The following is a 14818-nucleotide window of genomic DNA, read 5'->3' as shown; positions in this document are numbered from 1 at the left end:
AGCTGCAGACACTCTGCCAAGCCTAGTAAAAAAAATGTTCCTCTGAAACAAGTGGCTCCAACACAGACCTCATCCAGTGCCACGATAAAGGGGCAGCACTAGACCAGCTCTCCTTGTGACTGATGGAACTAATTCTAAACTCGGGTCCCAAGCCTCAGTGCAGAACAGGAGAACTATTCCCACTCCAGCTTATACCTGTTGATCCTTGTCCTATCACTGGGCACCATCAAAAACAGACTGGCACCTTCTTTTTGAAAACCACCCCTCAAACATTTATAGACATTGGTAAGATCCCCTCTCAGCCTTCCCTTCTCCAGACTAAACAGCCCAAGGGCTCTCAGTCTTTCTTCACAGGAGAGATGTTCCAGTCCCTTCATCATCCTCATAAGCTCTCTGTTGGACTCTCTCTAACAGATCCCTGTCTCTCTTGAATTGGGGAGGTCAGAACTGGATACAGTATTCCAGGTGACTTCTGGTGTTGCAGCTGAATCTTACCATCAAATGAACAGAAAATTTAAATGCAAACTGCACTTCCTTCTGATTTAAAATCCTGACTTTAGTGCTACTACCTCTGCCTGACAATAACAAAGAAATTCTACCATATGAACTGGACAGTCTTCAGAGGGACTACAGTGTTGCAAATACTATCAACACAAATCACTTCTTTTTTAACATATACTTGATTTCACGAAGGCTTGAAAGTTGGTAAGGTCTGATAAAACACGATTTGCAGGGAGGGGTAAAAACCTTACTGCTCCTTTTATAATCAAGCTGCTTCTTTCCTTTCCATCCCCACCGCCCTTTTTTTAAGGTTCCCTTGTCAACTTTAACAGATTTTATGGAGTTAAAGGACTGACTGCTATCTCCCATTTGACTTACAAAGAATGCCTTACTCTAGTAATTGACTCCAGATGCTGAAAGATGTTCACACTCAAAAAGATGTATATTTTTAAATATATGGTTTTTTCAAGTCTAATTTTTAAAAGAGATCCTGAGAACTAAACAACTGCAAGTAACTAAAACACCACCTGCACCTCACTTGATTTTCAACACGAAAATTTCATTTAAGAAATATTTCCTTGATCTTCAGAAAGGGGATACACCTCTAAAGCATATATCAAGTTTTGCAACCAAGACATCTGATGGGATAGAAATCTTAACTGCTTCAGGGTATCTCCAATTCCCCTGCTCTATTTTAAATTATTATTCTTAGTTTTATAAAAAGAGCTGAAGAACTAACCTAATCTAAGCACAGAACTGGAAGCTTTAGTACATTTTCTATTTTGTGTTTATTTATTTTAAAATCTAATTATGATAATGCCATGTATCTGCAAAGATAATCAACCCCTGACAAAGCAAGCCATTTATTTTGTTCACTGTGCAGGCAAAGCTGTCAGCTGCATCTCACCCATGCAGTGTTGATTACCCTGACCTAAAATAACTGAGTTTTTATTAGGAATTCAAACCTAGCACCAAGTACATACATGGCACTATGTACAGTTACCTATTAAATACAATCTAAAAGCAAAGAGTTTACAAAATTTCACAGGCATCTTTGACAACTTTCCTTCACCAAAACTAGTTAAGAAGTGCCCCTGCTCATGGCAGGGAGGTTAGAATAGATGAATTCTTAAGGTCTCTTCCAGGCTGTGCTATTCTGAGATCTAGTGCCCAGCATTGGGCTGTCTCAGCTGGAGGGATTTTACCAGCAGCTTCTGGATGTTCTTCAAGGAAGTAACAAACCAAAGGGTAAGAGAAAAGATGTTCAAGGGCAGGTTGGATGAGGCCCTGAGCAACCTGGGCTAGTGGAAGGTGTCCCTGCCCATGGCAGGGGGGTTGGAACTGGACGATATTTAAAGACCCTTCTAACCCAAACCATTCTGCAAATCTTCAGAAGGCACCATGAAGCCTCACAGCAAGGAATTTTTTACCCCCAGTCTCTGATACAAGCAATGGAATACATCACATTGGGAACCAGCTCCTGCAGACCCATACTGCCTAACAATTCCCTCCTAACTACCATCCTTTGAAATGCATTATTTACCCAGTTATGGTATTTCATGTGCCAAAGTGCTGCAGCATGCTAGTTTTTCTTTTGGAGATCAAAGGGATAATGCAGCACAGATTGAGGTTCATAGATCAGAGCCAAACAAGAATCTCAGATTATTTGATTCCTAGCTCTAGAGCACCTGCAGATACAATAAATATGCTCCACTCAACTCCGTCTTCAGAAGACCTCTAATCTTCAGCACCATTCAACTATTACTTCCTCTCACTTGATCATGTTTTACCTTTTTTGTTAGGCTAAGGATGATTATAGCATCAGTTTTCAGTTCCCCATGTGATGTTCACAGCCAAATGAGCCCACTCCCTAGCTTTTTCCAATTCTGGAATCCTTCTCATGGCTCTTCTTTACACAAAGCAAAGAGCAGAGGCAGAGGTAGAGACAGTATTTGAAGACCAGATGCACTCTGCTGAACACAAAGCCACTTTTCTTAATAGTTTGCTGTTGATGCTCAACACTGGAAGCTCAGATGGAACTGATTATTCACCTTCACCCTTCTTCTGCTCAGCCCTTCCACAGAAAGCCATGCTTATCCTGCAAGCACACATCCATCTTTCTTAGACATAACCTTTTACTTTAGCTCCACCAACACAATTCTGAGTTTGTATTGCTTACCAAGAGCAATCACAGAATGCCAGGTTGGAAGGGATCCCAAGGATCATCTGGTCGAACCTTTCTAGGTGGTAAATCCAACCTTTCTAGGATCCACTTTGCTCTGTCCTCACACCTACAGTTTTTCAGAAACTGCAGAATTTTCCAACCAAGAGCACAAGGTTGATAACCAATATAGAGGGAAACAGCACAAAAGTAAACACCTTGATTTAAAAAAATCTCTGATTAAAATTAAATTGTTATCCATTAAATAAATTTAATGAGAAAGTTTGCCAATTTCCTGTCATTCCAGGTCTTTATTTAAACTATCACATGGTGTCAATTGAAACATGGGCATCTAGAATTAAACAAATATCAACAAAAAAATAAAATCAAATAACTTCTTTTCCATACCCTACAATAATCACCAGTGATCATCACATTTCACATCCCAACATCTTTCTTGTACCAGTCACGTTCTACCTACACATCATTAACTACCCACCAGTCTCCTACAACTTCATGGTATCACAGTATATCAGAGGTTGGAAGGGACCTCAAGAGATCATTGGGTCCCCCCTGTCCTGCCAAAGCAGCATCACTTAGGGTAGTCTGCACAGAAACGCATCCAGGTGGGTTTGGAAAGTCTCCAGAGAAGGAGACTCCACAACCCCCCTGGGCAGCCTGTTCCAGGGCTCTGTCACCCTCACTGTGAAGAAGTTTCTCCTCATGTTGAGGTGAAATCTTCTATGTTCAAGTTTGAACCTGTTGTTCCTTGTCTTATTAGTGTCCACTGCTGAAAAGAGCCTGGCCCCCTCCACTTGACACCTACCCCTCAGATATCTATACACATTGATGAGATCCCCTCTCTGTCTTCTCTTCTCAAGACTAAACAGCCCAGACAAGCTGGAAAGACACTGTCAGACTAAAACCCTGAAGTAGTCAGCATCAGAAAACACCACTTTCTTCCTTCTGGTTGTTTTAACACCTGTTAATTAGTTAAGACGATTTTCATAAGCTTCTGCTACCCTCATGTGAGGATTTCTTCCCAGTTGCCTGACGAATGCCTCCATTCTACACCAATAACCAATTTTAAAATTTCCACCTCACATAAAACCATTTCTATTGAGTCTTGAATATGATGAACCATATTCATATTATATGAATTCTGCTTTGTGTCTTATGCTTAGTCCTAAAAGGTATTTATTAGTATCAAGGCATCCTATTTTATCTCCTCTGGAATACAAGCTGGCTTTTTAGCACAGCAAGACTTCTTTTTCTGCTTCCCCTTCTCGGGCACCTAGCAGATAAGTGTAATAGCACAAACTGATTCAGAATAATTTGTTCTAAACTCTTTCTCCCAACAGCTTTAGCTAGTAAGTCAGAGGGTACAGGGGTTCAAATATACCATCAAGATTTAACATAAGCTCTGAGAGACTCTATCTCAATGAGAATGACTTCAAGTTAACTCCTCTGCTCTGAAGCTCACAGTTCTCTTACATCACCACTACGACAGTGAAGGTAACAGGAAGATCATCATGCACATGAGCATAGTATTTGTCAGAGGCTTCCTCACTGCTTGAATCAGAGGAGAAAGGAGAATACAATACATGGAATACAATACATGGTCTAAGCTGAAGCATTTAGTAACTTGCTATGTAAAACTGTGATTTGACTGCACAAGACACTAGATGAACCCAGGGGGGAGCTAGTGCCAAAACCCATTCTGAATCAGTTTGAAATGTTATTCTATTGAAGTACAACACTGGAGCCATTCTTTATTCCAAAACCTGTCTTGTATTACTAACCAGAGCTTGCTGAAGCCTGGGCAAGGGTAGAATATAGATGATGGGGAGATAAAATGAAAACGTAGGAAGACAAATTCTAAAATTGCTCAGTTGTGAGAAAGGGATTCCAGCAGATAGGCACAGCAAGGGTACTGGAAGAATGGATGAACCATTTCAAGGTCAAATCTAAAATTTAACCTTCTCCTGTCGTCTTGGGGGGCGAGGGGGGAAATGCTTTAGAATCATATAATCATTAAAGTTGGAAAATACTTCGAAGGTCATCAAGCCCAACCTTCTACCCAACACCTCCATGACCAGTAGAACATGTCCTGAAGTGCCACATCTACCTGTTTTTTTGAGCACCTCCAGGGATGGTGACCCAGGGACGATAAGCTTTTGTAGGGTTTACAGGACTCATAAGGGCATCAAATCAATCATGCAAAAATTAAGACATTGAAGCAAATGAAGTCCTGAAGCCCTTAGCAACTGAAGTTGACACTGTACAGTTTGTTATACGCTTGAGGTCAAGAAGAGAACCAAGAAAGGCAGAGAAGCATGCCTGTAGACTTGAAGCTCTGCAATCCTTCCAGCAGCAACAATGCAGATAACTTCAGTGACTTTTTCTGCCAGAACACAGAAATTTCAGTTTACTTCTGACATCTGATAGCTTTTTAATTTTCCCTTGCTGCATTACTGCCAAAAGTCAGAAAAATGTCACTAAAATGTTTTGTGGGGGACTTGAGTTCTCAGGAAGCTCTTCAGGCACTGGAGTATGCTCCAAAGAGGAGCCAGAGCATGCACAAAGTACTTGACAGAGTAACACAGAATGTATGAACGTTATTTAACACAGTTGGATTTTTTTTCCCCTTTCCCATCACTTAATTTCTGCATTTCTGTAGAAATAAAAAGTATGGTAGAAGAAACTTTTGATCTCTGAATCTACTGCTAGCAGAGCATTGGGACAAGATGCTACTCATCTTTTCCAGTTCCTGGATGAAGGTTTTCTGTTCTTTAATCACTACAGTTGTGAAAAGGATTAAAAAAAAAAAAAAAATCTCCAGCAGAAGGCATGACTGCTTTACTGCAAACAAGAAATCTTAGAGTATTATTGCCTAGAAGGATTCTGAGAATAATCTTAATCCTGAAAATGCAACCAGTGTGACTTAAACAGTTAAATGGTTCTATAAAACTACAGAGTTCAGATGAAATTCTCCCTCATTAAAAAAGGTGGATCCTGAAATCACTCCAAAGACCAGTCCCAGTACCAACCTTATGCCAGTCCCACTGACTTATGTCCTATTAGACAATAAACTTACAGTGCTTGTGAATTTCCAGCAGAAAAAGAAGGTTTGTAAATAAGCTGTTAGTGGCTAAAGTTTTGTTTGGTTTGAGTTTTGGTTTGGTTGGGGTTTTGTTTGGTTGGTTTGTTTTATTTTTAAACAGGGACAGCTCTACTAGAAACAAGTTAATATATGAATTCCTTACAACCCCTACCAACTACATTTTATTTCCTTTTTAAAGCTAATTTTCATTCCTTCAAGTACACTGGGAAAGTAACGCAGGCACTATCAGATTATAAGTACATTTCATAAGAAAAGTTATAAAGAGCATCAAAATGAAACATTTAAATGCTCAAAATTTTGAGCACATCAGATCAGTTGCACGGCAACTGTGACCCAACCCGAGTGTTTGCATTGTAACAGCTCTTAATGACATGGCTTTGTACTAGTCAGGGTGCATCTATGTTCTTATTAAGCAGGAAAACAGACCTTCTGTGGACTGGAAAAAAACCTTTGGAGAGGACAAATGTTTTCACAGAATGACCTGAATATATTTATTCTGAATACAGGTTTTATGGAAGGCATTTAATTACTTATAAATAGCACATGACGGATCTGCACTACCTTTTAAAATAAGCTTTCCTTCACAGTTCATCTAATTTGAACATTAGCTGTGAACAGGATGATCAGACATCTGTGAAGTACTGACTTTCCTAATTTTTATGTATTTCAACAAGTACTCTTAAGAAAATGGAAGAAGAATGTTAGCTTGTGATAGCTGCAGCTAAGGTGAGAAGGAGATTCTTGAAGTGCCTCAAAAGTTTTGCTCAGCATGGTCTAACTCATTCCTGATTCTGCTGCTTTGAAGTAACAGGGCAATTCCAAGTGAGAGCCAGTAAAAACTTCTTGGCTTGCCTTCCCCTGCATTTTCTCTCACTACATTTACATGCACAAACTCTTATTGGGTGTTTTGGGTCAAATCATTTAGATTCACTTATCAAATGTTGTTACTGGCCAATAAAGAGACGTTTCAAAGAAAAACACCAGGATGGCATACCTGAGAAAATGTGTGTTTCTGGTAACACTGCTAGCACTTATATGCCCTTCCCTGTTGTAACAAAATTATAAATGGTTGGAAAACCCAGAAAACACTCATGTGAAGTGAGGAAAGCAGCACCACAACCACAAGAAAAAGAGGCAATCAGAGAGGAGACCACATTAAAACAGAACCCTCAGGCTCCCAGAGAAGTTTCTGGATAAACTTAGAGCCCATGTCCTAAGGCAAAGCCATCCCATCTGGTTTTGTTCCTTTGAGGTTTCTGAGTCTTGTTGGGGTGATTTTTTTTATCTTTCATTCATACTCCTTGGCGCATTCAGAAAATACCACTGCTTTAGAGGCCAGGTCTAACACTGGCCAGCAAGAATCTAAGTATGCTTAACAGAAGTGAAATTCTGGGCTGAATGTCATGCTGAAGGTAATAAAACCTACCCTGCATTTCCACGTAGTACAAAGATTTTTGCAAAGGCCATTTATTAACACTACCATTGGACTTTTATAGATGGAAGAATGAGATGTGATAGAGGACAAAACAAGCAAGGAGCTGACAAGAGTGGAATATTCTAGGACAAATCTAGGGGGGAAAACACAGGTCATTCACTTCAAGATCTTGTACTTCTGTCACCCCGACTACAACAATACTTAATCCACCTCTAAGAGATCATAAAGAATTAACAAAGTTCCTATTAAAAGAACCAGAACACTGATGTTAACCTGTTGGGTGACCTCTGTCTGTCTTTAACAGACACAAGGTTAAGCTGTTTTTAAAATTGCATTTTGATCAAAAAGATGGGCAGTGAACTAGGAAGTTCTGTCCCACACTATTTCTTCCTATGGATTTCAGGGCAGCAAACATTTTTTTAATAGTTGCCACTGCCATTATTGCGCATAACAGAAATCATCATTTGCTTGTCTAATAATGATTTAAAACAACGTGTGTTTGAGAGCCAGTTTTGAAGTACCTGCCTTGTCCTGAAATAAGGTTTTTTGTTTCCTGAAGCATGCATATTTCAAAAAGAATCTTTCTCATACAGTGAGACATATACAATATAAAAGCAGAAAACCCTGCCCAAAAGCAAATATTCAAGTTCTATTTCTTTTTTCCCCTTCAAAAAAGGCAAAGAATCAACCAGAACAACAAAAAAGACAAAATTTCAAAGTTTGAAAAAGGATTTATCAGATAGTTTGCTTTTTCTTCATCCAAGTAAAAAGGCCTCCAATGAAACTTCAAAGCAAGAAAGCCTTTGGCAGGGAGGGTGTTCTGCAGTGTCATTCCACACACAGGTTTACTGGGAACAGAAAGCCTCTCACAGCCCCAGATGCAGGTAACATTTAGAACAGAGGAAGAACAAACCAGCCAGTTTCAATTGCTAAAGAGCACACAAGAATATGAAAATGCCATCCATCTGCACAAGGGTCTGGATTCAGAATATTCTTTTTGAAGTGTTAATTCTCCATGTAGCCATTCTGATTTTTAGTAAAGCTAAACTGACACAAAATAATTGAGGGGCACACTCGGGACAGCTGAGATGCCTGAGTACTGATTGGTTTATGTGACAGAACACACAGACAACAGCTAGCATTTATTGCAACTAAACCTGTTATCTCCAAAAAACCTTTGTCCACAAAACTTGTTTTTCCCCCTAGAGCCTCCAAACCTGCATTTACATAGCATATAGGTCAATGCACAGGTCATCAATAGCACCATGGCACCTACACGTGGAAGAAAACTTACTCTTCCAACAATCATACCTAATTATTCCTTTTTTTCCCCCCAAAGTGACTTTAAAGATACTCTAAGTGACACTGTTCTTGACAAGCATACTCAGAATTACAGGTAAAACAATACAGACAGTTTGAGGTAAGAAAACAAATCCAATACATGCCTACCTGAACCCACTGGAGAGGAGCCAACACTAAGACTTTGTAAACTTCCATTCCTGAGCAAAGTTGGAGATTTTTGAAGACCAGAGCTTGTCACACTTCCTGCAGCAGATGCCACAGATGAAGTTGGGGAAGCAGAAGAAACTGAAAGATGGGAAATACTTTCTTGACTTTTATTTCCTTTGGGTCTACCAGGCCCATGTTTACTTTGCTTATTTCCTTTCCGTTTCTTCTCTGTTACAGTTTCTTCTTCTATTCCAGAAGTTTGAGCTCGTTTGTATGCTGTAGAAGTAAGGCTTGAATTACTCATGTCTCCAGGTGAACTGTCAAAGTTTTTAGATTGGGAAACAGATGATGATGATGAAGGGAGACCAATTAAAGAAGTGAAACAGTTGACACTCCCATCTTGACTCCCAGCCTCTCCTTTATGTACATCTTTGGTAGAGGAAGCCTGTTGAGAATGTGTGAAACTGTCACTTCGCAGATCTGTATCTGTAAAACTCAAGAAATCCTGGGGAGACTGAACTGAACTTCCAGAAGATGACTTTATGCTCCCAGGAGTGCCCAAGAAGCTTCCTAAAAAAATAAAGAAGAGAAGCATTTTATTTATTTGGGTTTTTTCCCTGTAGTTGATGAAAACTGATGGGCAGTATTACTGTCTTAAAATGCACAAATTTAAAGTGGAAGGATTTTATGAAAAGTGTTACCAAGAGCTAGAGAATTTATTTTTAAGGTAAGTCATTGCTGCTCCTGCTGAGCTTCACTCTGCTGGACCCGATTCTTAGATTGCTATCCGAGATTCAGATGTGAATTTGGGGCATGAACAAGGTGAAAATGAATAAAAGGAGAACAACAACTGGGCAGCTTAGGCAGCTCTGGCATCTGTGTTCTGAAGTTTCTCCTCCTGCTAAGGTGGAACCTCCTGGGTTCCAGGCTGTGCCTGTTGTCCATTTTCCAGTCTCTGGGCACCACTGAAAATTATGATCAAAGGGTTCAAGCAAAATAACCTAATTTGTAATTGTAGTAGAGCAGTTTTTGCATCTGTATTTTTTCCCCACTTTTCCACCTCAGATATTACCAAACCTTCCTCTGTGAAGGCTTTGAATCCCAGTCCCAGCAGTGCATTTAATGGGTTTCAGGATGCTGATCAAACCCACTAAACCCAGCATCAACCTTTTTGCATTACACAAGGTAAATAAACTGCATATACTTGTCACATAATCATGTTCTGCTTATGGACTTTAAACGGGGGAAAAATGAATGGGCCTTTAACTTTGAGGAAAATGCAGTCTCTTAAATGTCTGCATCTTGAAAAATTACATGCGGGCCACTACATCCTATACATTAGGTAGTGCAGTTTCATTCTAATATGCACTAATTAAAAAAAAAAAAAATTAGTATTATTCCCTCAAGGAGGTCAGAAAGACCCCCTAGGCTCAAATTCATCTGGTAGATTTTCCCCCAGACTAACTTTTCAGCACATAAACTTCTGATTTTAGCAGTTAAAGAGAACACATCAACAGTCTAAACAAAAGAATCAGGTTTGCCCTTTGAAGATACACAATGGTTGTTTCTTTCATCCTATGACAATAAACATCTTTCCACTGAAAAAAAAAAAAAAGTTATTTTTCCCCCAAAGTATTACTGAGGATAAAGGATGAAGTGATTTTCAAGGTTTCCATATGTAAGATTTCTAACTCATGCCAAAGCAGAAGCTGTCTTATAGCCTAACGATTAATACCTTGCTGAAAAGGGCTCGCTGTGCTCACTGTTGTTCCTGGGTTTCTTCCAGCACCAGGCTTTCTTCCCCTCTGCCCTGAGCTGTGACCTGCAGATTTCTTCCCCTTGCTCTCTGACCCTCTGGCCTCTGAAGAATCTTTTCCACTCGAAACGTGTGTAGAAACTTCCTGGAAGTTTGCATTTGTAAATCGAGCTGTGGTATCTTCCAGCCGCTTCAAGGAGCCCGACATGGAGTTGTTGCTAGTGCTTGTGTACGACTGGCATTTGGGGAAGGCAGAAGAAAGAAGAGAAACGATTAGGTCACACCAAAAAAACTGCCTTAAAAGTGTTGAAGAGAACCCATTCTTCCAAATAAACTTAGAAGTGCTCCAATACTAAGGTAACTGACAACTGAATTGTTTAGATTTTCAAACACCTGAAGTGCATAAAACTTCATTTGGCAGGCAAAAGACTGCATTAAAATGTCAGCTTTGACTGAAATTTTACTGCACTGAGATAGATTCATCTCAACTCTATGCTTACACAGTCTTTATAGTCTATTGTCATTTTACTAGTTACATGAAAAAAAACAGAAAGAGAAATTGAGACTTCACTGCTTTTCTGAAATACAATTTTTATGCAGTTTGTTTTGTCAAACTGGCAATCTTGTTCCATCAGCAGAAGTGATGAAGGCTTCAAAGCCTAAGAACTTGCATTTTAAGACTATATAGCCTTAATGTTGAATCAAAATCAACTCCAAAAAGCCCAGGTTCCCCTTATGTCTTCACTTCCCACCATCACACTAGATTCCCTGCCACCGGAACTATCCCAGCCAGCCAGCTCTTTAAGTATGCTCAGGTGAAGAGGACACGCGAGATCTAGTTGGCATCAAAGTGCCAGATGACAAGAGGAAGGTCCAAGCAAAACATGAACAACCAAAAAAATCCAACACACATGTAATCCACATAGCACAGTGATGTTCAGTCATATAAAGTAGAGCTTTCCCACTTTCCACTCTCCTCTGGGCCCCACTGCAGTAGAATCTTAGCACCTCCCTTGAGAATCAGGGGGTCATCATCATTGTCACCTCTGCAATTAAAGTCAGCTGTACTTTGTTTAGTGTATCTTTAGTTACTGAGTACAGTGTGAACACAGACACACTGTCTTGTGCATCTTTGTGTACACCATTTTGAAGTTTTGTTTTAATTAATAACATCCCCCATGCCCCACTCACCTCCCCCCCCCCAAAAAACAAAAAAAACAAACCACACCAAAACAAGACAGCTGTGGCTTTGGGGATCTGTTAAACCACACACTTTTGTAAACTCTTGACAAAAGCCAAAGCTCAAAACCCAACACAAAAGCTTTTATCAGGACTAAACACATGGCTAACGGTTCTTTCCAACTAAGAGGAAGACCAGAAGAAAAGGCAGAAAGAATTCAAATTCCTAGGTTATTCTAAGTCCTTCTTAAAACATTCTCTATCTGCATTAAAAGTCAAAATATTTTTAGTACATTAATGAAGGACTAATTAAGAATTTCTTATTTCAGGCTTAACTGACACAGCCTATATTTGTTAGAGACTTCATAATGATGTTTAAGTTTGTTAGATAGAATCATAGCATGGTCTGGGTTGGAAGGGACCTCCAAAGGTCATCTTAGTCCAACCCCTCTGCAGTCAGCAGGGACATCCTCAACTAGAACAGGCTGCCCAGAGCCCTATCCAGCCTGACCTTGAATATCTCCAGGGAAAGGGCCGCAACTACCTTCCTGGGCAACCTGTTCCAGTGCTCCACTACCTTGCTGAGACATCACAAAGGAGCTCAAAAACGCCTCTCACACAGCACTCGTTTCTCAACACAGCATTTGGACTGGAAAAATTTTACTGCCAATTTCTTGGGAGTTCAGTTTTGCAGAACAAACAGGCAAGCCAAATAAACTTAACTCACATCATGTAAATGATGTAAAGGCTTATTCTGCAGCCTTTCAGGAAAGCTACCACAGGAAGCGATTCATCCAGATAAAAACCTGCTGTCAAGGCATCACCTGCACAGCTGGTCACCACCACTGTATCACAAAGGAGTTAACTTCTTCAAAAAGGAAAGCCAAAATTAATTTCAAATCCCAATTTCCCCCACTGCAACAATATGGTAGTAGAAGTGATTATATAACATGATAAAATAATATGTTCATCACTGCAACAAGACTGCTGTGCAAAAGGCATCAGGTCCAAATCACTTCTGACAACTCTATGTAAAAGCAGAGAGAAGTAACATTAATTCATAGAATGCTTTGGGTTGGAAGGGACATTGAAAATCTTCCAGTTACAACCTCCTGCCATAGGCAGGGACACCTTCCTCTACACCAGGCTGCTCAAGGCCCCATCCAACCTGGCCCTGAACACCTCCAGGGAGGGGCATCCACAACCTCCCTCAACAACCTCACTCAAAAGACTTTTTTTTCCCAATATCCAGTCTAAATCTGCCCTCCTCAAGCTCAAAGCCATTGACCCTCATCCTCTCACAAGCCCTTGTAAAAAGTCCCTTCCTGACTTTCTTGTAGGCCTCATTCATTCATTGGAAGGTCTCCCCAGTGCCTTCTCCAGCACCCCAACTCTCTTAGCCTGTCCCCACAGCAGAGGTTCTTCAGCCCTCTGATCATCTTCATGGCCTCCTCTGGACCTACTCCAGCAGTTCCATGTCCTTCTTACGCCAGGGGCACCAGAACTGGACACAGAGCTCCAGGTGTGGTCTCACCAGAGCAGAGGGGCAGAATTCACCTCCTTCACCCTGCTTTGATGCAGCCCAGCACACAGCTGCCTTCTGGGCTGCCATCAACCATTCCCAGCTCACGCTGATGTTTTTTCATCAGCTGACACCCCCAAAAGCCCTTCTTGAGACTGCTCACCCAGCCTCTAATTTGTGCTTGGGACTGCCCCACCCCAGGTGCAGGACCTTGTACTTGGCCTTGTTGAACTTCATGACGTTGGTTTGGGCTCACCTCTGCAGCCTGGCCAAGTCCCTCTGGATGGCATCCCTTCCCTCCAGAGAGTCAACCAGACCACACAGCTTGGTGCCATCTCAAACTTGCTGAGGCTGCATTCAATCCCACAGTCCATGTCACTAACAAAGATGTTACACAGCACTGGTCCCAGTACCAACCCAAACCATTTTAGTATTTTACATTATAGGAATAAATACCAAGTGTGCTTGAGAACACGGAATCTCTGCCATTACAAAGCTCTTGCAGATACAGTGGAATCATCACATAATGAAGTTTGATATAAGCAGTTGAAGTGGAAGAGCAGAAGAAACACTTTGACTTACTTTCTCTGTAGTTACAGTAAGAGATGGAACCAGGGAGGGTGACGACTCCGACTGCTTCTTATATTTCTGCTTGTGTTTATCTTTCTCTTTATACTTCTAGAAGTCACAAAAGAGAACATAACCTAAGTTCAGCTTCATCTTTAACATAACCCATTTTACAAGAGAGATGGTAGTAATGCTCTGTACTGGTGTTATGGAAACAACATTCATGTTTAGCAGTTTTTAGAATACAATTTCACAGAAGCAACTCAAGTATTTATATTTGCTTTCAAAATGCACAAACTGAAATCCTTCAATTACAGCCAGCATGTATGAATCCATTTTTAATCAACATTATCCATCTTCCCAATGATCCATCAGCAAAAGAAACTGGATTAAAAACAGAGACATGGCTTTTGCTTCAGAGGTGTCCTGCATTTCTCAGAGGTTTCTGTATCTACATTTCTCCACAGTACTTTTTCTTGAGATACTGCTATAAATCAATGTAAGGTTTGAGCTGTGGCTCTCTTATCAATACCTCAGAGTAAAATTTTATTTCAATTTCACTCCCCCAAAGGTGCATACAGTTTACCTATTGGGTAAGTATCTTCCATGTTAAACTGAACAACATACCAAGAGCTTTAGAAGTCAAGAGGCTGAGAATTTTGTTAGCTTTGTTGTGTGGTTTTATTAAACACAACATGAACTGTTGGCAGTGTGAATGAAACAGTGCAAATACAGCCAAAACAGTTTCTACTCACAGCTTTTAGACTATAATACAAGTCTTCCACACTGGCAGTAATCAATTCTCAGAGGTTTACACAATCAGACCCAAATTGTATTTCTTTACATAATTCAAATTAAAAAATGCTCAGTAGCTGGTTTGAATCCTAATTATGAGCCATGCTGATCTTCCTCTATGAAAATGACTCTATCCAGAACCACACAAGAAAACATAGCTTGCTCAACAGTGACCACACAACCACTCTCACCAAGCACCAGGACAAGATGCATTTACATGTATACTCTAAGATATCAGCAAGCATCAGCTCTCTGTTTCAGTCACAATAGAAGAAATATCAGAAACTTTGTTCCAAGGAATCAAACAGAGAATAAAATAATGGGTCCTC

General features: G+C 40.3%; 1 protein-coding gene across 2 annotated transcripts in view; it reads right to left on the bottom strand.

The window, feature by feature from the left end:
• MLLT10 (MLLT10 histone lysine methyltransferase DOT1L cofactor) overlaps positions 1 to 14818 on the bottom strand; it is a 117689-nt gene that overhangs the window by 48258 nt on the left and 54613 nt on the right. For both annotated transcript variants that reach the window (XM_054390240.1, XM_054390241.1), the window contains exons 8-10: positions 13710 to 13805; positions 10406 to 10661; positions 8671 to 9240 (exon numbers count right to left, since the gene is read on the bottom strand). In XM_054390240.1, the coding sequence (XP_054246215.1) occupies positions 8671 to 9240; positions 10406 to 10661; positions 13710 to 13805 (922 nt within the window). The remainder of the gene's footprint in view (positions 1 to 8670; positions 9241 to 10405; positions 10662 to 13709; positions 13806 to 14818) is intronic.

Source organism: Indicator indicator, chromosome 20, assembly GCF_027791375.1.
Source record: "Indicator indicator isolate 239-I01 chromosome 20, UM_Iind_1.1, whole genome shotgun sequence".
NCBI classification, from domain to species: domain Eukaryota; kingdom Metazoa; phylum Chordata; class Aves; order Piciformes; family Indicatoridae; genus Indicator; species Indicator indicator.
Note: the sequence above shows the minus strand (reverse complement) of the source record. Positions and strands in the feature narration are given on the sequence as shown.